Raw genomic sequence first — 26,759 nt, forward strand, 5'->3', positions numbered from 1 at the left:
TAGTCTGATACTTTTAATCCATCCGAGATCATTGACTTATCACATTCTAGACACACAATTGTTTGGTAAGTATGCAAAACATTTTAAACAAGCAAATAATAAATCAAACAAATATTAAACCCAAGACAGCAATATATAAAGCTCCTCATTAAACTACACTTTACATAGGCCTACAGGTGAATGGCTTTTTTTTAACTTTCTCAATAAAGTATACGTTGCTAATACTCTTTCCATTTAAATAGATATTTCTGTTTAAACCTGATCCTTTTGTCATGGCCAATAAGCAACTACCTTCTCAAAATATGTTTTCAGCTTCAGTCTGAAAGCAATGTAATTCAGCAATTAAGGATTCTGCTGAGTGCTTTGCTTTCCTAAAACTAAATCATAAACTGACCGCTTAAAAGAAACTAGATTAAGGCCATTTCTTCTCCCTTTCAAAAAACATTCAAATAGAATTAGGCACTCAAAACCAGAATGCATGGGGATGAAAAGAGTTTATAACAAATGAAAGTATTAATTGTGTCTTTTCCTCATGTATTTTGCCAATCATTTGAAATCGTTCATTTAGATGTGGAACTGGGTATGTGAGGAAAACATGAAAATAGCCAGTATACTAACCTCAGGGTGTGCTAACAGTCTCTTAATGTGTAAAGGACAGTAGAATCAATAATAAAGTGAAAGAATGCTTTAAAATTAATCAGAATTTGAACTAAATTTAATTTGGAATGTTCTCTGTTCTCACTCTAGCTTTACTTCCAAGAAATGCAAGCTTAATACCAAACACACGCTTAAGATATTGTTTTCCTACATCCATTGCAAAAATGGCTAAAAAAGAGAAAAAGCCAGTCTTTTAAGTCTTAAAGTGGCCTATTTTTTTCACAAAATTTTGTCTTTTTTGAACAGACAAATAAAAAGATTTTACACCTGAGAAAATTAACTTTTTAACCTACCTCGACTGCATATCTTGGTGTGTTTTGGACTGGCTGATTTCAGCTGGAGGCGAAGGGACTTGCTGTTGTAGCTCCACCAAAGACTGGTAGTACTGTTGCTGATGATGTTGCTGCTGTTTGTACCGAGACAAACTGAAAAACAGCCCTAAAATGGCTTTCAAATTTCCATTCCTTATTTCTATTTTAAAAAAAAAGGAAAAAGAAAAAGAAGTGAAAACACTGTGGTTTTAGACTTCAGTTTTGTAACAGTTTTATACCAAAACATCTCTGTACATACCTATAGCTATACATGTTTATGCCTTATATCTCTTCATTTATCTCTAATATCAGGGACATGTTAGGTATCACTGATACTACATTGTTTGTTATAATCTTTGCTCATTTACATGTCATTGTTGTACTAAATACATATCTCCATAATGCCCTCATGATGAGCATATGTGCACGGTCATAAAGAAAAGTACAACAAACCTTAAATAATATACTTAATCTGAAATTAATACTCCTGCCTCAATACAGTACAAATATTCTCAGTAAGCAGAGGGACATTCAGAAAAATCTGAATTCTTTCTGGTTTTAGGCACACATCCCTTCTACCTCATGACTTTAAATTACTCTTCTTGCTTTTTGGGCAAATTCTGTGCACACTGGGAGTAAAGAGTGACTTCCAGAAAAATTGGAAAGAGGAGATGGTAACAGTCTTGTGGATGAGCACATAACCATTCACAAGAATTTGCAAGGAACATGAGAGAAGGAGATCAATGGAAAATACCTACTAGAAAAGGAGAGAAGGAGATCAACGGAAAATACCTACTAGAAAACGTGACCGTAAGGTTCATGATTACATTTTTGAACTTTCCAACTACATGATTTTCTAGCTTTCTATTTTACGCTGCTATTACTGATTAATGAAGACTTCAGAACTACAGCTTTCTCATGAGTCTAAAATAGCTACCCGTATGAAATTCCGGTGAGCCACAGTAGCATCCTCATGTCTCCCATTACTTTCTTAGTCTTTCCCCAGCCTGAGATGAAAGTTTTAAAAGGATAATGTTATTCTTTGCTCATAAAGGATCTCTGTGTCAAAAAAGAAGCCTCAGGAGGCTTTAATGAAATTATCTGCAGCACTTAGGTCTGTTCATAGCCTCATTATTAATTTTCTTTGGCACTGAACTTCTTGTGAAAGGTTTTCATTAGGCCTATAGCCTTGGAACCTAACATACAACACTGCAATCTTTCTGCCTTCCCTGCAAATCTAAATACTGAGCTGTATGTGCTACACAGACTTTCTTCGGTAATTTTTAAAGCAGAATTTATAAACAATGGCAGTCATATTCATGTCTTTTAAACCATACTAATTTTCTTTCAACAGGATTAGGTGAAATGTTAGTACATACACTAACAGGCCAGCAAACACTGGAGGCCTTATGCTCTCAATCCATTCTTCAAAGGCAAACACAATCCTGGACACTGTAATATACTTCGCAAAATGGAAATTTTTTCTAAGTATCCATACTTTCTCATCTTCCCCATGAAGATGCTGCAGAATCTTTGATTCCCCATGAGACTGCCAGAGATAGGCAGAAGAACCGTCTCAAAATTAGAAAGCTTTTTAGGCAACAATGACTTTTGCAGTCACGTTGGTTTCAATGAAAATCATTATCAAGGAACACAGAAAACTTGTATTTAAAATTATCTTTAAAAAACCCCAACAAAACCACATAACTAACCATCTTTAAGCTGCTCTGGTTCTAAAAGATTTTCTGTACGTGATACTAGTTTATTTATTCTTATGATTTTGCATCACTTAATGCTCAGAAAAAGAACCCTTTTTTTGTTAAATCCCACTCATCAATTTTTATCTTAAAATTTTGCTCTTTTTGTGTTAAGCTGTATTTTTTACTATTTCTAAAGAAGAATGTTACCAGTTTTGAACTTCTTTTTCTTTCCTTACTTTTAAATGAGTTAAAGTTGGAAGATTTCTCGTAAACACAAAAAATCCAGAAACTTCTAATAGGTATTAAACACTTGCAGAGAAGAGGAGGGGAGTGTTTTTCTTTGTAGCAACTGGCTTATTATTTATAATTTGGGTTCTCCAGTAGAGATTCTGCAGTCAAGATTTGAAAATCACTTTTATTCTAGACCTCCTTGCTCAAGTGTCAAAATGAGGTGGGAAACTGGTTGTGAAATCTTCAATCTTTGTTAAGCTCATGGTTTACTCATTCCAGAAACTTTCTGGTCATTAATAAATGACCCAGTAGTAACAAGACATATTTACCAAAGCCTATTACAAGAAACAGACTTATGGTTTCTAAACTTCATTGATTTTAAACATAAATGTGCTGACAAAACACTATTAAGGTAACTTGACAATTCCATGATAAAAAAAAAAAGTCTATTTTTCTCAATTTCTTCTCCTCAAGACAAATTGTAATATTCAGGATTATACATGCTAAAAATGGTATATTCAAGGGAATCATACTTCTGTGATACTTTGAACTAATACCATTACAAAGATATTAGTGGATTTACCCCAGATTCGTGAACAATGGCAACACAGCAAAACTAGTTTTGATCTTACTTCAGAAGTCAAGGTCTGCCTTATTAAAATTCTGTTTTAAAGATTAATGAAAGTTTTAAAAAATAGTCCTTGCATTTAACACTATTTAGTATTATTGCTTTTAGTAGTATTTGAAATTAATGCTACACAGTTGAAGCTCATACCCTACCAAAAATTATTTTCTAAAGCAAAACAAAGGTATGAATAAAGGAATGTATTACAGAATGCACTCAGATTTTGATTTAACAAAGTACAGAAAACAAGTGTCATGTGTTGTGTCATGGTATTAAACAATGAAGTGTATTCTCATGAAATAAATTCATGCTATTCACACATTTGATTGTTATTGCATATGCAAGTAAAAACAGGCTGGACTAAAAAATTCAAGTTCTAAACAGCTTTGAGATGAACGGTAACATGTAAATGTTCAGTGTTCTCATGCATCAACTTATCTACAGTATATACAGAGGTTCTTTTAAATGAGTTAAGGAGCTTTCCATAAGGACACAGTCAAAATAGATACTACATATCATTGCCCTGTTACACTTCTCTTAAGGTTCTAGAAAGGTAGAAATGGTGAAAGACAACAATTCTGAATTAATTTTAAAACAAAACAGTTGTTAACGTTCAAAGTTTTTTTCTCTGGGTATCTTCTAAAATTCAACTGAAATTACCATATCTGAAAAAGAATGTATTTTTCTTTCTAGCTTTTATTTGTGCTACAAGGAAAATAAAAGTATAGGGTTGTGCCTTGTTAATACCTATTGTCTTCAGCTGCCATGGAAGTCAGAGTGATTTTGAAGCTGCACAGCACCTTGCATAACTGCTTAACTTGTTGTAGGACAAACGCTTGTGTACATTTTATTAATTTACAAGATAAAGTATCCACCTGACGTAATTTTACATTAATAAGGCAAATATTACATACTAATTAAGACAATTGGTATTTTAGTGGTTTTGATTTAATATATTTATTAACTTAGTTGTAACCATATTAGGCAATCACTTGAGGTGACTAATACAGCAAAAAAGGGCTATAATATAAACAACAAGACCATTCACTCTTTCACCTAATACACGACATCAAAAGAATACAATAATTTTCAGACTCATTCTGACAGCATTACTACTAATAATAAATTTGCTTAAAGTAGTCTTCCCTGGGTTTACTTAACTGAGCAAGATTGTCATATTCATTTTTGTTGTTTTGAATCCCTTATATAAACTTATACAAGTTTAAAAGTACACTTGGGAAACCCTGTACCTATCTAATATTGTGCAGATAACATGAAAAGATTAATACTATTGAAAAAATATTATTTTAAAACATTGTCTCAAGCTTCATAAACATATTGAATTTCTTGGTTCAATTTCAAGGGAAATTAAAAAGAAACTCTCTCACTCACTATCATTAATCTATATTTGCATGCTGTTCAAGACAGCTGGATTTTGGTATTTAGGTGCAAATAATTTGTATTAAGAAAATTAGTTTTCAGAAAAAAAATCCTATTATTTGTTCTGATGATTTGTTTCTCTTACCTTCTGCAGAAAGACCTTGGACATTTACGCCTCTAGCTGCCAGAAAGCTAAGGCAGACATCAACATTCTCAATCTGCAATATGAACAGAAATAACAAGCAGCATAAGACTATTTGACAAAATGTAGAAATGCAGGGGAAGAAAAAAAAAAAGAAACAGCCCAGGAATGAATACTTTACATTCATCGCATACTACAGCTCTTTACCAAAGTTTAACAAGAATGATTACTGCTAATTGGGGAATTGATATAAAGCTTTCATTGTCCGCTTTGGTGCTTAAAAACAATTCATAAATGCCCAATCCAGAATGGCATGCTGGCAAATCAGCAACCCACCTAATTAACATAAAACTGGATTTTATACACTACAAACAAGCAGCAATGAAAGCATCCATAGAGGATTAGACAGTGAGTATATGTCTGGAGGTGTGGGTGACTGAGTTAACTAAAAAATGTAAGCAAAACCTTCCAACAGATGTGTTAGCAAAGATATTCCTTGGGATGATGTAGAATTCTGTGAAAATGATGTCACAGCAGTGGTTTTTCTCTATTTTTTTTCCTTCAAAGCTTATGTTAAATAATTTTAATTTATTTAATGTTTATACTTCTCCAAAGAGTGCTTGCTTAGGGAAGGACACGGTGCTGACTCCTTGGTGGTTCAGAAGAAATCTACAGTTACCGCAGAGAGCTTTAGATAAGAGAACATGTAGCCTAAATGTAGATCAATAAAAGGATAAAACTTCTGCCTCTAAAATGAGTAATCACAGAACTAGTTTGGCTCCTTTCATATGTCTATTTCTAATAGATTAGGGAGCCAGAATGTTCCAAAAGGTTCTCTTGAGTCACCATCCCCAGCTGGTTCCCCTAGCCCTCCCAGGGTCTATGAAGCAAATACCCAGCTATAAATGTAAAATCTTTTAACTCACAACTTTGTCTATAAATATGCTGCTATGAAAACAGAAAAATTATGTATAGAGAGGTGTCCTATGTCAAATGCCTTCAACAGACTTGATTTTAAAACATATTTTTTAGGTTGATGGATTTTTTCAAGGCAATTAGGACCACAAATATAAACCAAAATGTTTAACAATATGTTTTAAATACCCATTTTCATTGCAGAACATTAAAAAAAAAGAAAGGAATATTCAACACCAAAAACATAAGCCTGCAGTAGATCAAGTCCATGCAGTTAATTTTATTCAAATGTTTACACATTTTACAATACCTCATATCAACAGTTTTCAACCATCAAAACATGAGGGGTAAAGTCATTCCTTGAATAAAAGCTACTTGATCCTTGGCAGTATCTTTCTCGCCTAGGAGGAGGGCCTTTTATTATTGTCATCTTTCTATGATTGTAGTTCTGCCATTATTCTCAGAAAATAGTATTAGCTGAAAGGAATATAAATATTCTTTTTACTACTGACCCTAGAAATATGTATTAAAGACCACACAGACTCTCTTGATCCACAGGTAGTATTTATAAACTTATAAATACCTGCAAATTTTTTAGACATGTGCTTTTTAAGGTTAATGAACTCTAAAACATTAGTAAACACATCTTTAAAAAACGTCTTTTCAAACACTTGTTTTCAAGGACATGCTACCATTTATAGGAAATGATAAATAACCTCTCTCCTAAATCAATTTAAAAAAACCCCAAAACCAGAAACAACTCTGCAACTAACACTAACTAAAGTTACTCCAAAATTGGGGTTTACCATAAAGGTTTCATAAATCAGTTTGGTAGGTGTCACCAGTTGGCACAGCTGTGAATGCAGAATAACCATCCTAAAATCAATGGGGTTACTCCAACTCTGGCCCAGCACAGTAACTGCAAAAACTCAGGCCGCAACTCTGTCATTGTCTTAAATGTTTATGCAGTTTTACACCATGAAAAAAACCCAAATAAACCCGGTCATTTCATAAGGTGTAGAGATGTGACACAGCTAAGTCAGGTGAAAGCTGGCTGCAGCTAATATAGGAAGATCTGCTTCTTCCTCACCTCCTCTTCCTCCCAGGTGCGGGGCCCTGTCGCTGCCGCCTCTGCTGGGCTTCAGCGCTTCTCTGAGCACACCAGGAGCTGGCTCCGTGCAGAAAACTCATCCAGCAAAAAAGGCAAAAGTATTTTAGTCACTCCGGTTTCCCGTGCAGTCAGGTGAGCACAGGAGTCAGCAGAGGGTAGGGCGCGTCCCAGCCTGAATAAGGCATGGTTTGGGAGAGGAAAGGGGAGGTGGGAAGGAGGGACAGGCAGATGGTGCCACTCCTGATGGCAACGGCAAGGCGCTGGGCTGGCTCAGCCCTGACCTCCAACTACACCCCTGCATCAGTCGTGAAAATAATGCACGCGATGAGAATATTTCTACTCGACCTTTAAACAATGTCAACTACATAAGAAAACAATTTGAATGGAAATTTTCCTGTCTTGAAGAATTTAAAAGAAATTAAGATTTGTTTGGATATTAGCTGTATAACTGAGTGTCTCTCTGAACTTTCAAATCAACCATAATGCAAAATCAACTACTTCAAAGATGGGAAATTTTGCTCCACAACTAACTACTGCAAGCCAAAGGAAAAAAAAAAAAGGAAAAAAAAAAAAAAAAAAGAAAAATCAGACTGATGTCAGTAGCGACCACCTCCAAATAACTAAAATAATATTTTGTGGCAGACCTCGGGGTGTAACAAAGATGTTTTTCATAATGGGCATGAGCCCTCTGCAGTAGTTCAGAAGAACATAGCTATAAACAAAACCTAATGTATTAGGGAACATTTGAACCCTAATGTGCTGGGAAAACATCTCAATATCTGCAATACCGAATATTTAGTAAGTAGTAAGCCTAATACATAAACCTTAACATACATTTAAGGTGAAAAATATCCTATAGAAATGGCACCTGCTTACTTTACATGTCTACTTCTACAGCATGCGTCTTTGAAGTCACATCTCTCAAACTCTCAGACAAAACTAGTCATGCAATTAACACCAATGACTCAATATACTGCAGAACTACAAAGCAAATTCTGTTTTGCTTCACAGCTCATGAAGAGAACTGTAAGAGAAGCCCTAAGTCCAAAGTCATCCCTCTTGGTGGTGGTGTATGAAGCAATAGCAGTGGCCAGCTTTCAGACAATAGACTGTGGTTGCACTGTTAGCCTTATAATAAAGTCTTGTTTTGACTTGTGAATTGAGCAAGTTTGGTGTGGCAACTCACAGCCACATAATACACTGAAAATGTCAGAAAATAACTCTTACAGTCAGTTTTCTGATAACAACTGCAGTTACTATACAGCTCTCAGGAACTGCTAGGAGATTCAATGCGAGATGCACTAATACATTCTTGGGTTATTTTCACTTTCTTTCCTCACCAGTTCAGAAAGCCTTAGAGTTGTCCCATTTTGAAGCTTTCAGTGTGTCTCTAAACATTGTTTTAATTACCTACTTCTTGCCTTGGCAAACCACAGTTATTCTTTGAACTCAAACCCTAGCAGCCCCAAACACTTTTTATTCAAACTTACTAACAGATGAGAGTAATTTTGCAATTACAAAAGTTCTAAAAGATTTCAAGCAGCTTCCACTCCTCAATACTGTTTCAATCAAGAATGGTATGAATCCCTGAAGTCCGTGTTTATTTAAGTAGTTAGTGGTGGGGTTATTATATGCTGGGGTAAACTCTTCCTAGAGCTGACACTGCATATGTAGAACTCTACCTGTTTATATATCAAGGCTGAAGATTTCGCAGTGTAACACTTAACATAGAAGCCAGACAAATTTTGTATCTCACATGTGCCCACAATTTTGTAGTGAATTTTGCTAGCAAAAAGTACCAGTTTATAGCAGAACTGATGTTCATCATTATCGTGAAGTTATTATAGTTCATTAGATTACAGAATTCTGGATATAGAGCGACTCCACATCTTACATATCAAGATAGAGAAAAGTGACTTAAATTGTCAAATTTGCTTGTACAGGTAGAAGTTGCCAAGATCAGACTGTTGCTGAACAGCCCTCTGTCACTGTCAATCCCCCAAATTTTTAGTTCCAAGGCACTTATTTTCTATTAAAGGTTCAAAAGAGCGGAAGAAGTGCATTATGTTGAATAGCAGATCTCCCACATTAAAAATCTTAAAAACTATAAATGGGATAAAGAATTAATGATATAATAAACCTTCATTGCCATGTAGATATTTGTCCACTTAGCTATTCAATTAACCATGTTGAAAGTCAGTCAATACTGCACAAGATTGTTTTTCAGAGGTAACAAAAAAATATGATATTATAATCACTTCCTTATCAAAACTCAAGAATAATGCGTCCAATTCTGAAATGTAGCTCCAGCATCATGGGTGCAGATAAACTCCACTAAGAGGATGATAATTTAGGAATTAAGATTCGTGGACATCATCAGGTAGATAACACCATTTGATGCTCTTTAAATTAAGCCTACTGAGTTATGCTTACAATAGATTAAGCTTCTTTCATAAATCAAGTCCTTTTAATATTGTTCATACACACACAGCATTACGAAAAAAGCACCTGAAATACTTACACTATAAATATTAGTGAGCCCCAAGATATTTCTACACTCACATTTTAAAATGATATACAAATAAACAGCAATATCACAACTCTGATACTATTAATAAATTACATGGCATACAAAGAAGATACATTGGCAATCTGCTGTAACATATTACATTGCGTAGTTGTGGGTAATCTGCTTTTGACTGGAAGCTATTTGAAATTTTACTGACAGAAATAAATCACTAAACCAGACTGTGGGAGTTGCATGTAGATAAACAGTAGTACTTAATACCCAGTAGTTAGCAGACTTACAGGAAGAGCTCATTTGTGGGATTGTACTCACCAGTGACTCAACATATAGAATATGTCTATTTATTATAATTATTTTTGCTATTACCAAGATTAGCTTTCATCTCTTTTGTCTGGTAGACAACACTTTCCTCACTTCCAAACATAAATTTAATTGTGGGATGCTCAGAAGACAAGTAATGATGACTAATACAGCATTATGTTTTTCTGTATTTATAAGAAGCTCTGAAAAATACCTTGGTTTGACTAACTCTCTCTTGTTAAGTTTATGACAATACAGTTTACAAGAACATATAGACACATACACAATTTAGTTGTTATTTGTCTACTTTGAGCTGGATTCCTCCTGCTGAAGAATGAGACACCTTTATAAATACAATACCTTGTTATTACAGAATGTTTCTACACATATATGCTCCTAAAATACTCGATTATTTTGGCAGCAAAAGTAAAACAGTAATTTCTGTTAGCACTTCATTCAGTGCTATCTTCCATAGCTCTGTGTGTGTTTTGACATTCTGATTCATGACCCAGAGCCCCAGATAAAATTTGGCAAAGGATTTGCTGTGCAGAAGTTTTCTAATGTTACTGATAGCTGATTAGGGACACTCGTGGAAATAGTCTGCCACAGAAACCCAGAGAGTCACATACATACTCACCTTCCAGAGCACAGAAGCTCCATAAAACTCTTCAATATTTGTTGCGGTTTTTTTTCATATCAAATAGTACTCCTTTGAGATTAGTATTAGGCATAAGATATTCTGTGTCACAGTAACTGTATTTCAGACACACTTTACCAGCAAGAGTTCTTCCTAAATTTCCCCAGAGTATTAACCTGAGTTGAGAGACCTGTGTTTGACTCTTTCTTTCCCATGGATATTCATCACTAAGAAAATTTGTGGAGGTCAATGGATTTAAATGAATGCAGAATTAGAAAATAATTTATTGTTATTACACAGCTCATTCTCATTCAAGTTCTGTAGCACTAGTAGAATCAAAATCAAATAAAAATACAATTCAGACCTTAGAGGTAGCATCCCATGCTCTAAAGATTTACAGTACAGACGCTGCAGAAAATGAATAAAATGAAAAATGGAAGAGCAGATACTATTTGTCTGTCTGACTTCCACATGAACCGAGCGTGGAAGAAGACACACTAGCTTTTGAGTTCTGGCTGCTTTCTTAGTAGTAGGTGAAGTGCCAGAGATCTGGTCTTACTTGCAGGCTCTAAAAAGAACAGACATTCAGGCAAGCAACCGAGGTGCCTTCATGTGTGGATAAAAATGGTTTTGGTGCCCATGTTGGAGCTGGTGAACGAATGAAACTGTTCATGATAGACTTCGTTATACAGAATGCTCTGGAAGAAACTGGAAAATATTTCAAGGTGGGCATGGCCTAAACTCTGATATTCCCTCACCTAACAGAGAACAGTATGAGAATTGGTCATGTACACTCTCACACACACTAAAAGGTCTATTTATTGGCCAAAGGTATAGTCTTGCACAACCTGCTACACCTAAAGCTGTTCTCAGAGATTGAGAAGGACAAGTTTATTTCACTTTCTGTTCTTAATTGATTCATCCATTGCACACATTGTGACTTGTTGACAACTCACTTGTGGTGTGGGAAACACCCAGATTTTTGGTTTGCCTTGTAACTTTGTTCCTTACGGGTTTTCTTCCCAGCTGGTTTCACTAGTTTGTATTCCTGTTTTGCCTCTCCTTAAAGCATAGGGATAGAAAGCTACAAGATAGAGATACAAAGAGAATATCCTTCAGTTCTATACTGACATATATTTTTATCCTCAGTTTTATAACTCAGATTATTTCACAAAGCCAGACTTCATAAACCAGGCAGATGGACATTCAGCTTTTTTCACTGTGTACAATATAGGCACAGGTGCAATACTTCCTTCACCAAAAAATAAAAATCAAACAACTCAAGAACTTTTCCATTTCAAACAAGTGATAACTGAACACACTGCCTGCTATTCTACTTACTATCATGCTTGTGTCGTACATATCTATATGTACTATGATTTTGTCAGGCTGAGTAGTGGGCCCAAACGCCCATTTCTGACAGCCACCTTACACCAAGGAAGTTCAACTGAAGTCAAAAGCGTCTTTCCAGATTAAAAATGATATACCAAAATGGATTACCCAGTCAAATGTCTTTATCCCCCTGCTTATCCATTCTTCAAATGCCACACATTCAACACTGTTTGAGAGTCTAGGTGATTCTTAAATGATCACTGAAATAATATTCTCAGTAATGAGAATCCCCTGTTGTTTTTCACTTGAAAACAGATGTTTGGCACATCTGAAGTTCTGCTCATCTCTTTAGAAAAATTTCCAAAAAGTAATACAATTAAAATATAAAAATTCCCTAATGCCTTTATAATTGTACGTATTGTGTGGCACAAATTGTATCTAATTCATAAAAAGTAAGCAATTATGATTTATTTGTTATAACATATGGAAAGATTTATTGTAATTATTTGTAAAAGTACCAGTCAGTAACCTCAATCATTATAAGAAACACCTTCTATGAAATGCACTCCATTCCGTTTAGCATTGTTGTTCATTTACGTGTTTTCTGTGAAAGCTGTCCCGAAATTTTACTTACGAAATTGTTGTAGCATTTTCACTACACTGTATTGCGTGTTATCCACAAAAGCTGATTCCTAGGTATTCCAAAAGGGAGGACCCTGCTACAGAAAACATTTTTTCTCAACTTTATCTCTACTATGGCTAGAACAAAAGAGTAGGGTTAAAGAATTTCAAAGGGAACAATATGAAATAAATTCCTATGGGCTCATTTTACAAGTATTATAGTTGAACTATAACAAGCAGACTGGTTTCTTTTTATATTGCACAGGTTAAACTAGTTTAACACATGTGAAAGCAAGTCATCTGCTTTCTTGTCTCTTGCATATTTAAAATTGGGTATCATTAACATATGTATGTGTTCATACTAAATTAATACTAAAAGATTTTTGTTATTGAGCAAGACTGACTGAAAGTCTTATATTTCCATCAAGATTCCCTGTGAAGAAACTGTATACAGTATTATTATGTAATAAAAAATATTTTTTACTACTACTACTACTTAATAAGGACACTTTGAAGAGCAGAGAATACACCCAAATTCTTCCAAATCCTGAAGGCCCAGAGTAATGCAAAACTTACAGTGACCTGACTGAGGAACCTCTTTAGTTTCAAATTTGCGGTCTCTGTGCACGATGCTGTTATGGCAGGCTGCATGTTGCACTGTTCCCTTGACCAAAGACTACTGAGACTAGGTGAAATTTGTCATGAATTCTCAGTTCACCTTGTAGAAATGGGGGAACTCTGAAGAAAGGGAAAATCGGGAGATAAACAAGCTCTCCAGTAAAACTTGCAAAAGTACAAAGAAGAGCAGAGACTTAAAAATCACATTATTTATGTTCTGATAACTTATTTCCCACGAGCTCCTAGCATGACAGCTTATTGCAATAATTTTGTGTAGCTATACTGGAAGGCAATGTCAAGTTTCCGTGGGTGGTGTAAATTTGAAAACCCACCCAGACAAAACAGGTGTTAGCAGTCCTGCTGGGAGATATTAAGTGCGTTCTGCTGACTTGCTGTTGCACGTGGCCTGTTACCTCACCCAGATGCGAGGCACATTCCATTTTCCTATGGAAATTATAATGCATTTCAGGGTGTTAAGCAGAATACACTGACATGCACACACATTCGGCTTAACTTTTTTCTAACAAACTCCTCATTACTTGCAATAGAATAATTTAAGGAGCATTTAATGAAAATAACCATCAGTGAACTATGTAACATCAGTCCAAAAAACTGTTCCAAACTCAGGATTGACTTTGCAATAAGAGACCATATATGCAAATTAAAAACTGATTTACTGGAGGCATTTGGGGAGAATTTTACCTTAGAGGATAATAACTACTGGTATGTAGGCCTCCCAGGCAAAAATTTTTAGGAAATGATGCTGGAGTTATTTAATTATTAGTTATTTTTTGAGGAAAGGATGATGATGTTATTTAAAACTGAAATACCTTTCACTTCCTTTTCCAACAGATATTAAGGAACATGCACATCACATTCTTCCAACGTGCACTCCAAACACGAAATATGACCAGTAAACCCAGAAATGTGAAAACAAATTAACTTCTCAAATACTTGGAGAATTCAAAAGACATATGTACTGACCTGCTGATAAAAGAATGTATGAGGTCACTGTTGAGGTCAGAGTATGAGCTGGGGTGTGTATTGTTTTTAAGAAAATGCTACAGTGGGAAATGGATCCCTTTTGGCATGTATTATTGTCAGTCCTGTCAGGAACATGAAAGCAACTATTGGTGTTGCGGGTTTTTCACCTAGCCCCTGACTTGGTGCTTGGAAAGCCTGGGGTGAATGGGAGATAATCTCTGTAATGTCACATACAATTTGTTCGGTTGTTTTTCTGTTTCTACACATCAACAAGTTAACAAAAAATTCAGTTATTCTAAATAAAAGCTTTAATCCTAATCATAATTTTTAGATGGCCAAACAGATCATTATGAACATCTGCTGGTCATTTTCATATAAAAAACCAAAAAAACCCTATCCACAAACATCCCAAAAAACACATAAGAGAAGAATGCAAAATTTTTCTCTTTTCATCTATATAATGGTGTGATCTTGCTTCTCTTGTCTTCCTTTCTTACCCCCTCTTTCTTCTGTGTCTTGTCTGCATTTGCTCTACCCATTTCTATACAGTAGTCTCTAGAGCAGACATTGTAAAGCACAAAATACAACAATGGTAATTTCTGAAGTGCTTTTGTGCTCCTATAATAGAGATTGTGAGAAGGAAGTGTTGGATTTTTCATTGGAATATAGTGCTGCATTTGCTCCTGAATAGACTCCTCCATTTGGATTCAGAAAACCATGAATGTATTTCAATATCTTGCATGAATTTCTTAGAAAGCTAAAATACAACTCCACAGCAGCATGGGTCAAAAGAAAAGACTAGGCAAAAGTTCTCTTCCAGAGTCTCAGAGTAACTCCCTACTTCAGTGCTCTCATCTCCGCAGGCCTGTGGCCACTGCCACTGTGAAAGAGCCCTACACATGCACTAAGAACACAAAATTGAAGATAAATACTACCCTGGGAGGATGTTTTTCAAGGCAATGATAGAAAGAACTCTGTTTAAACACGGTGTTTTTTGAAGCAATGCATCACTTTAGTGAGGCTGTCTACAATCTTTTTTTTAAGTTACGCAACACTTCTGAGTCAGCAAGGTACCAACGCCTAAATGTTTATGGAACTTGGCAACTTCCGAAAATTGGAGGGCAATGTGAAAATGCACGCTTCTTTAAAACAGAGGAGCTTCTCTCCATTAGGTCAAAAGAGAGACTACGACAGAGTGTTCATTTACTAGATTTAATTAAACCTTTGAAAGCATTCCAGTTCTCTCCTTCACCACTATTTAGTACATAGCAACTTCATTTAGCTCATCAAAAAAAGCAGCTTTTAGAAGTAAGGGCAATTACAACCAGTGATGGGATGAAGCCTTTAAAGGTAAGTAAACAGGTAAACTATGGGGCATTTCACTACATCTCTTGAACTTTGCAAATGGAATCCATCCAGATGCACTTTATGCTTTCTGAACCCTCCCTCTTGACTACACCAGAAGTCATAATGCTACAGCTTGTGCAGGAGAGACACTGACAATTTGCTCCTATCCTTCTGGCCTTTTTATTTTATAAACATTCTGATGTTTTTTCATTAGATATATTTTGCATATTATCCTGAAAAATATTTATAGAACATTGAGCTCATCAGAAGAAAAGTGATAAAAATACTTGTTATTAACAACCTCTAAAAGTACAGCCCAGAGATTTCTGTGGGTCTAAAGTTATGTGGCTGGTCCTCCAGCTGGAACTTAAAGTCCTGCAGGAGAGACCATAACTAAGTTGTTGATTTTCCTTTATGTTTAGTCTTCATTTTACTGACTTAAATTGATCTAAGCTCTCAAGAAAAAGACTTAAAAGAAAAAAAAAAAATCAATGGTGAATTTGTGTCACAGGTTATTAAAACTATTCCAATTAAACCAGACGTCTTTAAAAAAGCCATAGGGATAATACAAAAGACTCAAGTTCAGTCTTTCACTTTTACTAGTGTACCTGAGCATTGTATTTTAAACCATGTTTAGCATAATATACAAAGAAATATTAGGTCATGCTGTACATGTTTTAATACCATGCTGATAAACAGCCTTCACAGTTACCTATCTCTTTGCTCTATGCTCATAACCATGGGAAGCATTTTCCCCATTTTCACAAGATCTTGTGTCTAGATTCTCAGTCAAAGAAAATAAAAACACCTGGAACCACAGAAGGCAATGGGATATCTGCTCTTAAGTTCAACAGGGCTAGGATTTTTTCTTGAATTCTTAGCCAAATGTTATAATAGAAACATCAGAAGTGCTCAAGCCTATAAAATGAGGCCTGAACAAGCACTTACTGCTTGTTGTCACTTCACTTCCAGTTGTAGCCAATGAAGTGTGAAGTGTAGGAGGAAGCAATGTTTTAAATAGTTATCCAAGTGTTTTCAAGTTCCAAATTACAGCCAGTATTACTTGAAAAATAAGCTTTTACTGGGCTTTGGAGGGGGCACATATCTTCAAATACATTAATTTATACGATGTAACAATATAAATCTTTCAAAACTGTTTATGCTAAGAAATCCAAATAGAAGCCTTATATATACAAGAACTGTGAAGACACCCTTGCACATATGTTTACTGTGGACTGTTGCTGCTGATCTGTCTATGAACTAAGTGAGAGCTTTTACAAAAAAAAACTAATTTAAAGTTATTATTGGTAGGAATTACTGAGAAAATCTGTAGAGTGACAGGAAAAACAGCCCACTAGACTGGGATGCTGGTTAGCTAGTTATGTGTGCAGTTAGAATACACAAAACTGTAGCTATCTAACTTCATGAACTATTATTTATTTCACATGCAAATAGGTCTCAGCTCTCAAGTGTGGAAACCCCAGGACAAAGAAAATTCTTGTGGTATTTTTTCCCTAGAGGGAAATGTCATCGGTAGGCTCCCATTGTAATTCCAAAGAAACTGAAGAATCAAGAGGTATAAATAATTCAAACAAGGTTCCAATTAGCTGACAATACAAGCCTAAATGAAGCATATTCTAATTATTATAGAATTAAAGACTGCCAAAAGCTACAAGCTAAAATACAAACATATTTCTATTTCAGAAAGACTGTTGAGATTCAACTTTTTGGACTTCCCATGTTTGGTGCTAGTCAGGATGCCACCTGAAAGAATTTCTAAGAAGAACTGCATTTGTAAACAAATGCTTTAAGTTGATATAAACTCTTCAAAAAGCAAAAATTATTTGTGATCAGTTTGTGAGATTGAATACAATCATGTCCTAATAAAAAAAATGTACCTTGGACTGATTCTGAAACTGAACCCTGCCCAGACTAATTCATATACAGACACTGGGCCAACTTAAAATAAGTTCAACTTAAAATAAGTATAGCTCTGATTTATGTCATATGATCATCTGGTCAGCAGACGCCTCAGACTAGGAGTGTTTTAAATAATTCCTGCACATCAGAAAGCTGCCAAATAGATTACTGTATTTATACTATTTAATTCTGCTGAAACAAAAATGGTTGTACTGTATTCTAACGATTTGTGTATTAAGTTTCAGGACACAGTGGATTTAAACAGACAAGTTACATAAAAAAAACCATAAGAAGATTGTGTTAATATTTTAATTAACCTGATCAAGAGCTTTTACATGAGACGGGATTAGTTAATGCTGTTGAAATAAGCAGCCTTTGTGATAACTTGCCTGTTCTGCTGCCAGCTTAAGCCAATTTACCTTTGTGTACCTTAATAGTATTGCCTATAATAGGGTCACCAGCTGTAACAGAGGTTATATTTAGAGTTAACATCAGTATTTAAATCCAGTTCAGTGTCGCGAAAATCTTCACTAACACAGAATTTCAGCTGCCCAGTGGTACCTCATGCCATTCCGGATTGGTCAGATTGTGGGCTCCTGACAGCAGGAGCAAGTTGGGAGAGCAGTAATTGTAATCAATGAAAAAACATGACTACTCTGCAACCAGTCCCATGGCTGTGTACATGATGATAGTAGACAGAAGATTTTTTCTGAGAAATCCAGTGTGCTTCATTTTGACATTTCATGGAGTAAGTGGTGACCACAACAGTAGTGCATAAATGAATACTGAAGGAGCGGGCAAAGAAGCACCTTCTAATCCCCCTAATACAACAGCTGTAGATATTGGGGAAAGAGGAAGAGAAAGGACCAAGAAAAATTGGCAGAGTCACTTGTTCTTCCTAAGTCACCTCTCTCATTGCCATTCAGAGAGGGAGTATTGACCTGATGGACAACTTCTCTGATGCAGCAGTGCGTGCTCATTCACATGTGCCAGCAATAGGGCACTGGGGAGAGGCTGTAGGTGGAAGGGATTTGCAACAGGGTTCAAAGAGGAGTTTATTCCTTGGCTATAATTACTGACAAATAAAAGAGCAAGGTTAGATGGATTAGTGTGCATAAAAGTCAAGGAACTCCAAAATGGTGAGTCTGTAAAAGACACTGTAAAATCAGGCAGATTTGGCATTCTTTCAATGAAACAGGCTAGCATTAGCTGCAGCAGATGTAGGCAGCTCCTGTTCCAGCAAAGATCAAGGGCAGAGTGAGAAAATACATCTGGACTGATCATAGTAATTTCAGTATGCACCTACTTTCTGTTCTCTCCCTTCATTTTCTAACGTTGTAATTGTATTATATGCTGGAAGTGATGTAATATTGCTGAAAAAGCTTTATTTGGCATCAAATTTTTAGCGTTTTACTTTCCAGCAGGAGAGCAGGGGGAAGTTGTCAAGTCTTTTTTAACAAGTTTAACAATTACAAATGCAGAAGGACAGGGTGGTTTTTGTTACCACGTTGGTTTGTAATTAACACACTACATTGTTGGGACATTCTGTGCTACTTTATTATGCTCCTGTCTTGCAGCCTCTTTGCTATAGGGCCAAGCTTTGAAATACTGGGTATGTATAGCCACTGAAAGATGATTCAGTGAAAAGCACTGTCACCTAGGCATAACGTACCCCACAATACCTCCAAAAGCTTGACAATTTGTTGGACAGTGTTTATTTTAATTTTAAGCACATGTGGGTGTCTAAAATTACAACAAGCGTGTCTTCCTCCTTCCCTTCTGCAGCAGAAGTCACAATGCAAACCCTGTTCCAGGGTTACAATTCCTAGTTACAATTGCTAGTTACAATTCCTTTTGTTTTCCATTAGTTACAATGCAAGCCACAACTTATTGCTTTCTGGCACCCTCTGCTGCTTTACGCATTACACCACAGACAGCATTTTACGGACAGTTGTGCAGTTCCTGTATCTCCATTAAAACATCTTCCCAGTAGCTGGATTTCCCAGCCCAACCAAATAAAAGATGCTGATATTCATACTTCTTGTGTGCCTTCATTTATTGTTTGCAGGTGTTGATTCTTAAATCTCAAAATTATGTTCACTACCTCTTGCCTAAACTTAATCTGGACTCCCCCTAAGGAGCAGAGATAGCAGCTCTAGCAACTCTGTAGAAGAGTGGCCATCTCAGACTCTCACAGATGTCCAGAAAATGCAACGGTGCACCAAAGCTCCCAGAATTTCGACGCTCCCACAAAGCTTCATTCACAAATGAGAGGCAAGGAGAGTGGCTTAAAGGACTTTCAAAGTCAATAAAATCACTGGGGGTTCATCAGAATGACACAAGGTACTTCACATGGATGCATGTCCATGTGTGTGTGCACTATACACCAAAACAAATGCCCACATTGTTTCTTGAGAGTCTTGCATGTTACTGAAGCTGCAGAATTCACCATTGTCAAGATAGGCAGTGGCAGATTATTTTAGGAAGAGGGATGAGTGAGAGACCTTGGAACTCTGCTTCAACGTTAAGAAATGTTTTTTTGTGAAAAGTCCACCTCTCTGAGGAAATTCAAGGCTTGATTTGGATGTGGAACAATAACATTTCCTATCTAACATACAACATACAATTATAAGATAATGTAAGTAGAAGTATTGTAAAGGGAGTAGTTAGAAAATCTTATAATTGAAGTAAATCCTCAACTATAACCATAACAGAACTGGCATTTTGCCACAGTTCCAAAATAATCAAACATTTGATAGAAATCTAGAAAGCTGACAAAATCTCAAAATCACCAAAAAGCCTTGTTTGGATGTACTGTAAAATAAAACCACTTCAGAGACATTGTTTATTTTCTTGTAGATCTTAAGTACGCATTTTTGCTGTTCAGCTAAACATCACGCACTTTCTTCTCTATTTTTAAATCCAGTAAACATTCTAGACATTCCTAGTATTTATAACATACTCTCCCTATACAAGATGATAAAAATACACCATCATGAAGCATACATATTTACTGTAATCCTGCTGCTGCTATCCTGGGAAAAATGTATTAATGATTATAACCAACAGGTGCTTTCTAAAATGCATGTCATAGTCAATTTGTGCGTATGCATTTTAAACTGCATGTTTGTGTTAGAACTTTTCAGTGCGTTTCTATTAATGGAGGTTTCAAGGCCATTTATTCATCCATCATCTCTTTGTCTAAGCATCTGTATCACAAATACATAGTTGATCAATTCCAAAACTCCAGGGAACGTTCATATGACATTTTTGAGGGGAAAAAAAAAAAAGAAAATTGAAGAGGGTAGAAAGCTAACTACAGATGGGGGAAAATGGGGAGACTGTCAACTGCATCTCTTCAAACAATAAATACTTCAGTATATGTCACCCACTAGTCTTCACGCATAAAGTACTCCAGTATATCATCTCTGCATACCCTCCCAATACAGTTTAACAGAATGAGTTTGTGATCGAATGACATTCCTGACAAACACAGTTGAGGGACAGGGAGAAGAGATGGGTGAGATGGGCATGCCTCAGAGGCATGGAAGTACTGGCATATTACAGATATAGATTAAAGGGAAGGGCGTTTCAAGGAATTGCAAGGGAAGAAAAAAAAGGGAGGGCTTGAAGGGAAACAGTTGATTTTAAGGAGCAAAAAGATCTTTTTGTGTTCAGCAATCTTGGTCTACAGAAGCAAAATGTGCATAATTCTAATCCTACTCCTAACCAAGCAAACCCATCCCTAACCTAACATCTCAGTAGATTTCATGGAGACTGATATCATCACAGTATAAGTACTTCTTATGACATGATTATTTCATTAACATCTAGATGAGTTATTCTCATGTGATTCCACACATTAATAGGACAAGGAATTTGTAAGCCTAAACAGAAAGCTTAATAACTGCATGCGATTTGTATTTAATGAATAATGTACTTCTTCCAGCCTAGCAAAAAAATACCCAGGATGTGTTCCTGTGGCATTTTCTTTTATGACTTCAGACAGTCAAATGTGAGTGACTCAGGGGAATATGTATCTCACTGCCTGATGCAAGTGAGTAACTCTGAGCTGTTCTATGAAGAGGGATTGTCATAAATCCTGTGGTTCTTTTAATGTTCTCAGATCTTCTCTGGATGTAAAGAGAACTGCTTGTTTCAGTACAGAATAAAGAGGTCTAACAAAAAGCCAAACCAGAATCAAATCATATAAAAAAGTAATGATTTGGTTGCCTTCTCTTCCCCTTCCTTTCCATGCCTGCAACATCCTTAGACAGGATGGATGAAGTTTCCCATCCTTTATGCTCTACAAGATCTAACAGTTGCAGCCGTTCTCTCATCCTTTCCTTAGCTTCCTCTTTCCCTCACAATAAAAACATGTTCGGTCTCCCACAAAAAGGCAACTGTTACTGTGCTTGTCTGTCCAGCTCTCACCCCATCTATATTTTCTCTTCCATTTATAGAGTTTTTAGAAATTTTAGAATTTGTTCACAAAAGCAGTCAGAATTTGTCCTCTGCCAGTTTCATGCTAAACCAATTTGCCTCTCATCTTATCAAACTGGCTATGTTAATAACATTAATAATCTCTTTTCAGCAAAACTTGGAACCAGAATTCCAACATCTTCATCCTTGAATGTCAACCATTTTTAACATTGAGATCTTTAACCTTCCCCTTACAGAAATTCTGTCCTCTTTTCTTTCTTTATTCCCTTCATTTATATTGTCACAATTATTCCCATAACGTATCCTTAGATGGACCCTCATTATTCCCTTTTATTTTTTTCTTTCGGGGTGTCACACACCTCTATTTCTGATGCTCTCATTTTCATTTTTACTCTAGTCTTTATGTCAAGTTAATTTCATCTGCAAACAAAAAATAAAGTTCAGTTTGTGCACTGATGAAGGAAATGTTATTTTCTCTAACTGTTCTTCAATTTGCATTATCTATTTGCATATTTACACTGTAGATATACCTACATGCATTGCTGTCAGCCAGAGAATTTGTAAAATCTGTGGCATGCAGGATTACACAGAAAAGCCATGGCCCCCCTATAAAGCATACATAAGTTTATAAAAAGGGTTTGTTGATGTCTAAAGCAAAGAAGAAGAGTCTAATCCTGAAGGTCAGCTTCTAAAATTTTGTCCTGCACTTAAAATTTATGATTCAAGAGTTTGAAAGGGTTTACTCCACTCTCCAAAATGTTCAGTGCCCTGAGCAAATTAAAACCAATTAGGTATAACCTGATGCTTAGTACACTGATTCAACAGAGTGGCCACTTCCCTGCACATGGAAGAGGATCTCATACAGATTCCTGCTGTCATCTCCATTATTTCTAGGTGGTGACATGAATACATGTGTAGAAGGCTTGATAATTTCTCACTACTTTGAGCTCCAGGACACGACATATGAGTTGTATGCCACAGGATTTCTCAGACTGCAGGAATAAGCTTCAGGGCCCTATAAATCTGGACAGTAGAGCTAAATGAAAATGCATCTTAGTAGTTATATTCCTCTCATCAACCAAGGAAATACAGGAGGCCTCAATGCGACAGTCAGCTTGAACACTCCACACCTGTAAATGCTCTGAAGCCAGCTTGTACATTGTACACTGCACAGTGTATTGCAAGTGGCTGGATGTGTCAGACACGTCCAAGAAAGTCTTCCCTGGAACAGCTGAGGACAGTCATTGGGGAAGGGTGTGGGAATGGGGTTTGTTCTCAAAGGGGATATCACACTCTGAACCTACCTAGGAAATGAGAGGACTTGTCCAAGAAAACATCTTCAGGAGGATAGATAAGACATGCTCCTGGCTATGACAGTCTTGGGCACTTTCCTGGGAATCCCAGTTAGGGTACGAGTTGAATGTAAATCACCTATCATCTAGTGAGGAATCTCAGAAAGCAAAGCTAGTTAAGCAAAAAATTGTATGGGTTTACTTGAAACTACCATCAGAAAATAGGAAACTGAATATGTATCATGTTGAGGAGTGTCATTTCCTGCATAGATAAGCATCTGCTTAGATCCTTTCATAATGGAGCTGTATCAGCCTTGCCTCCTTCAGTCCAGAGCTGCCACTGTGGCAAGGTAGGAAAGAATAGACTGTGAAAAGAAGTATTTGTCATCAGTATGGCTCCAATGGGTATGTTACCCACACTCCCGAAAAAAAGAATTGCATGAGGCTTTATTCTGCCAAACCACAAGATCTGGATTCAGAAATGCAGAATTAACTGGTAAGTAGATCCTTGGGGAGGAGGGCCGCCAAAGAACGAATAAGCTATGTATTACCATGACAAATTCTTCCCAGGGAATGGGGAGCATGATACTTCTGCCACCACTTACAAAGTCCAAGGAAAAGCTGCAGTTGTCGGGAGCTGGGTAACATGCAGGGACAGGCTCAGCTACACTGACGGCAAAATGTCCTCATAAAATTCGCCTCTGGATAACACCCTGACTTGAGGCCACATGAAGGTATGGACAATATGGGCAGTTATCAAGAGCGAATTGGAGCCCTTTGATCTATTTTGTTTTCTAAACTCTGCCTTCATTCAATGGGAACAGAAATCCAAGTGTGGACTTTTAATTGAGGTAGATCAAGGTCTGCTCCAAGAGGTAACAGGTCTCCAAGAGAAGAGGGTCTTTTACTTTATCCAAGGAAGCCCATAAGGGAAAGTTCCTGTTGTAACACAAACATGACTGCTCATCTCCAGTGTGGCCAGGTCTTTTATAACACACCTGGCAGAGAGGAAGACTTGCAGAGCAGAGGGGAGTTTTAAGATGATACTAGAAATTCCCATGCTAAGTGTACACAAGAGGGCAAAAGATATGGCATTCAATCTATATTGCCAGGAAGTTGACAGAATGGAGAAGAAATCATGCTTACCAGCCTTCTCATGGCTGTACACACACTGCGTACAAAAGGTAAAGGCCCCTATGTGCTGATTTTGATGTTGTACATTGAAAACTTCTCTAGCAAATAAAAATAAGGATGTATATTCCTGATGTGGGCATGCCAAATAGCCAATGATCTGGATTACAATAATCTAGAATACAGGTATAGTGTCACTGGAAGGAGAATCTTGTCTCTTTGGCTGTTCCAGATCTGAATAATCTCATCGAAATTAAAATTATCTTTGTAACTAGTTGCCAATGCGAGCAAAACTCTTAGTCTTCCTCTGATCCTTTCCTCACAGTCCTTTACCTAACCCCTGGGCATATTCTTCAAGTCCCCTCTCCCCCAAACACCCCCACACAAGCTATGACTATGTCTTAGAGATTCTTTCTACGTAACACAGCTAAAATATGAGCTTTCCTATCTATAAACACATGAAACCTCTCACAGGAGCTTAAACTTTCATTACTACCATTTTTTTTCCTCTGGCTTTACTGAGATCACTTCCCTAGATATCATGCTGTGAAACTGTCATCCTTTTCTGTAAGTACTTTCGTTTTTTCCCTTTTAAAGACTACTCCATTATCGAATCCCAGATACCCTTTGCCTACCAGAGGACAGGAAAATGAGCTTTTGAGTCTTCCTGCCCATATTGCGAGAAGTCATTCCTTTTGACTACATTTTTAAACAGAGATTTATACCAACTAAGGCTGTTTTCTCAGGTCTTATCATCTCTTATGCATACAGGATCTTCCCCAAAACACGGTGATTAGATCATCATCAAGAAAACTCTATGCATATGTGTTAACATCTCACTGGTAAAGGGTAATAGGAGTTCAACACACCTTTTTATTCAGAATTGCAAGATATTTCTGTGGCTTCACCATCAGATTTAGTTTTCGTTACCCTGAGTAACTATTTGCAAATTTTGTCATTTTACTATTCATGCCTTTTTCCAGATCATTCGTGACTATAATGAATGAGCCACAAGCACTGATCCTTGGGGGATGTGAATCATAGACTGCCTTTTTGTAAACACTGACCAGTTATTCCTTGTTTTATATTCCTAACAAGTTGCTGATGGCATTTATGGAGATGTCCAAGAAACAGCTTATGACTGATCCCTTGCCTGTAGTTCCATCCCATGCTGCAGCTAGTTTAACCAACTTAAAAAACTTAATGAAAACCTGATAAGCCCAATGCTACTCTTCCTTTTTAGAGTGAAATACTTCTACTTCTCTTACACCTAATTACATGGAAATGCATACACTCCAATTAACACACTACAGGCTACTCAAATTTTGAAAACTAAGTACGCCAGCATGCACCGCAGAAATACAGGAACTATGTTACTGTCTTGTGCTCCATTCATTTAAGAACACAAAAACTGCACAGCTGACAAAACTAGAGCCTTGTATTCCCTTGTATTTTCACGCAACTCCCATAGCAGCCAGTCATGAAATCTGTGAAGATCCACTGAGAGCCATGGGGTGACAGTCAGAATTTAAACAAAAAGGGGGTTTGCACGGGTGTCACTGCGGGAAGAAACCGGCTGCACATGAAAGAAGCTGGGATTCAAATCTCAGATTGAATTTCCAGTTGTAAGGGACCATATTTCTACACTTAGCCAAATTTCTGTATATATTTCAACATGTCATGCTTGTGTGGAAGGCTCATCTGGAGCTGCACCAAAGCACAGAAAGTATATCTTTAATCCATATAGCTAATCTCACCAACAACTGCACCAGCAAAGCCAGAAGATTCTTACACAGTTCAACACTGTGCAGACAGAAAGGGCACACGTGAACCCACTTGACAGTGAACATAGGGATGATATTTTCAGGCTTCCCAGTCCTCAAAGAGCTCCACATATCCATACCCCACGCATTTTCATATAGAACTCTATGGGCCTTAGTAGTACCTACCGTATTTACTTTATACAAAATTATCCTGTTTGTCACAAACAATTTTTAGACACAGAATGCTAACGCCGATATTCTTGTCCTTGGATATTGACATTCCTGGATACCGAGGGATGCTACTCAACAGTGTCTGCCCAGCACGCCCCTGTCAGGGGAAGTCTGAAGGCAGCTGTCTATACTGAAGGGAAGTCTACATACTATAGGGCAGGTACACGCTGTGGCACACTTAGCAGTTCCAGTTTCCTTCTGTTCATGAAGTCCACAGGCTGACTCTCTGCTAAGAAGATATTTTCATGCACTTCATCCCCTCACAATTTTGGCTTCTTCCAGAGAAAACCCCAAGCATATGAGCAGAGAGGGAGCCTCAAGGGGCTTTTGTGGGGCTACAGGAACACTACGAAGCACATCTACCCAATAAATAACCAAGCAATGTCTACCAGTATAGACATGGTCACTTTGTCCTACTTCAGCTTCAGACTTCACACACTTTAACTATGTCATAGAAAGTTCTCTCTATCACAGAAATATTCCCTGGTGAAGCAGAGACTCATTCACTCACTCCACCTTCTTCTTGCTAAACTCCACAATT

At 36.8% G+C, this 26,759-nt stretch overlaps 1 protein-coding gene across 2 annotated transcripts in view; it reads right to left on the reverse strand.

The window, feature by feature from the left end:
- Positions 1 to 26,759, reverse strand: part of NAV3 (neuron navigator 3) — a gene marked incomplete at its 5' end in the record, with an annotated part of 269,575 nt that overhangs the window by 158,163 nt on the left and 84,653 nt on the right. For both annotated transcript variants that reach the window (XM_082311047.1, XM_082311046.1), the window contains 2 exons: positions 951 to 1,128; positions 5,050 to 5,122. In XM_082311047.1, the coding sequence (XP_082167173.1) occupies positions 951 to 1,128; positions 5,050 to 5,122 (251 nt within the window). The remainder of the gene's footprint in view (positions 1 to 950; positions 1,129 to 5,049; positions 5,123 to 26,759) is intronic.

The sequence above is a fragment of the Platalea leucorodia genome (assembly GCF_965183815.1).
Source record: "Platalea leucorodia genome assembly, chromosome: 4".
Lineage (NCBI taxonomy): Eukaryota > Metazoa > Chordata > Aves > Pelecaniformes > Threskiornithidae > Platalea > Platalea leucorodia.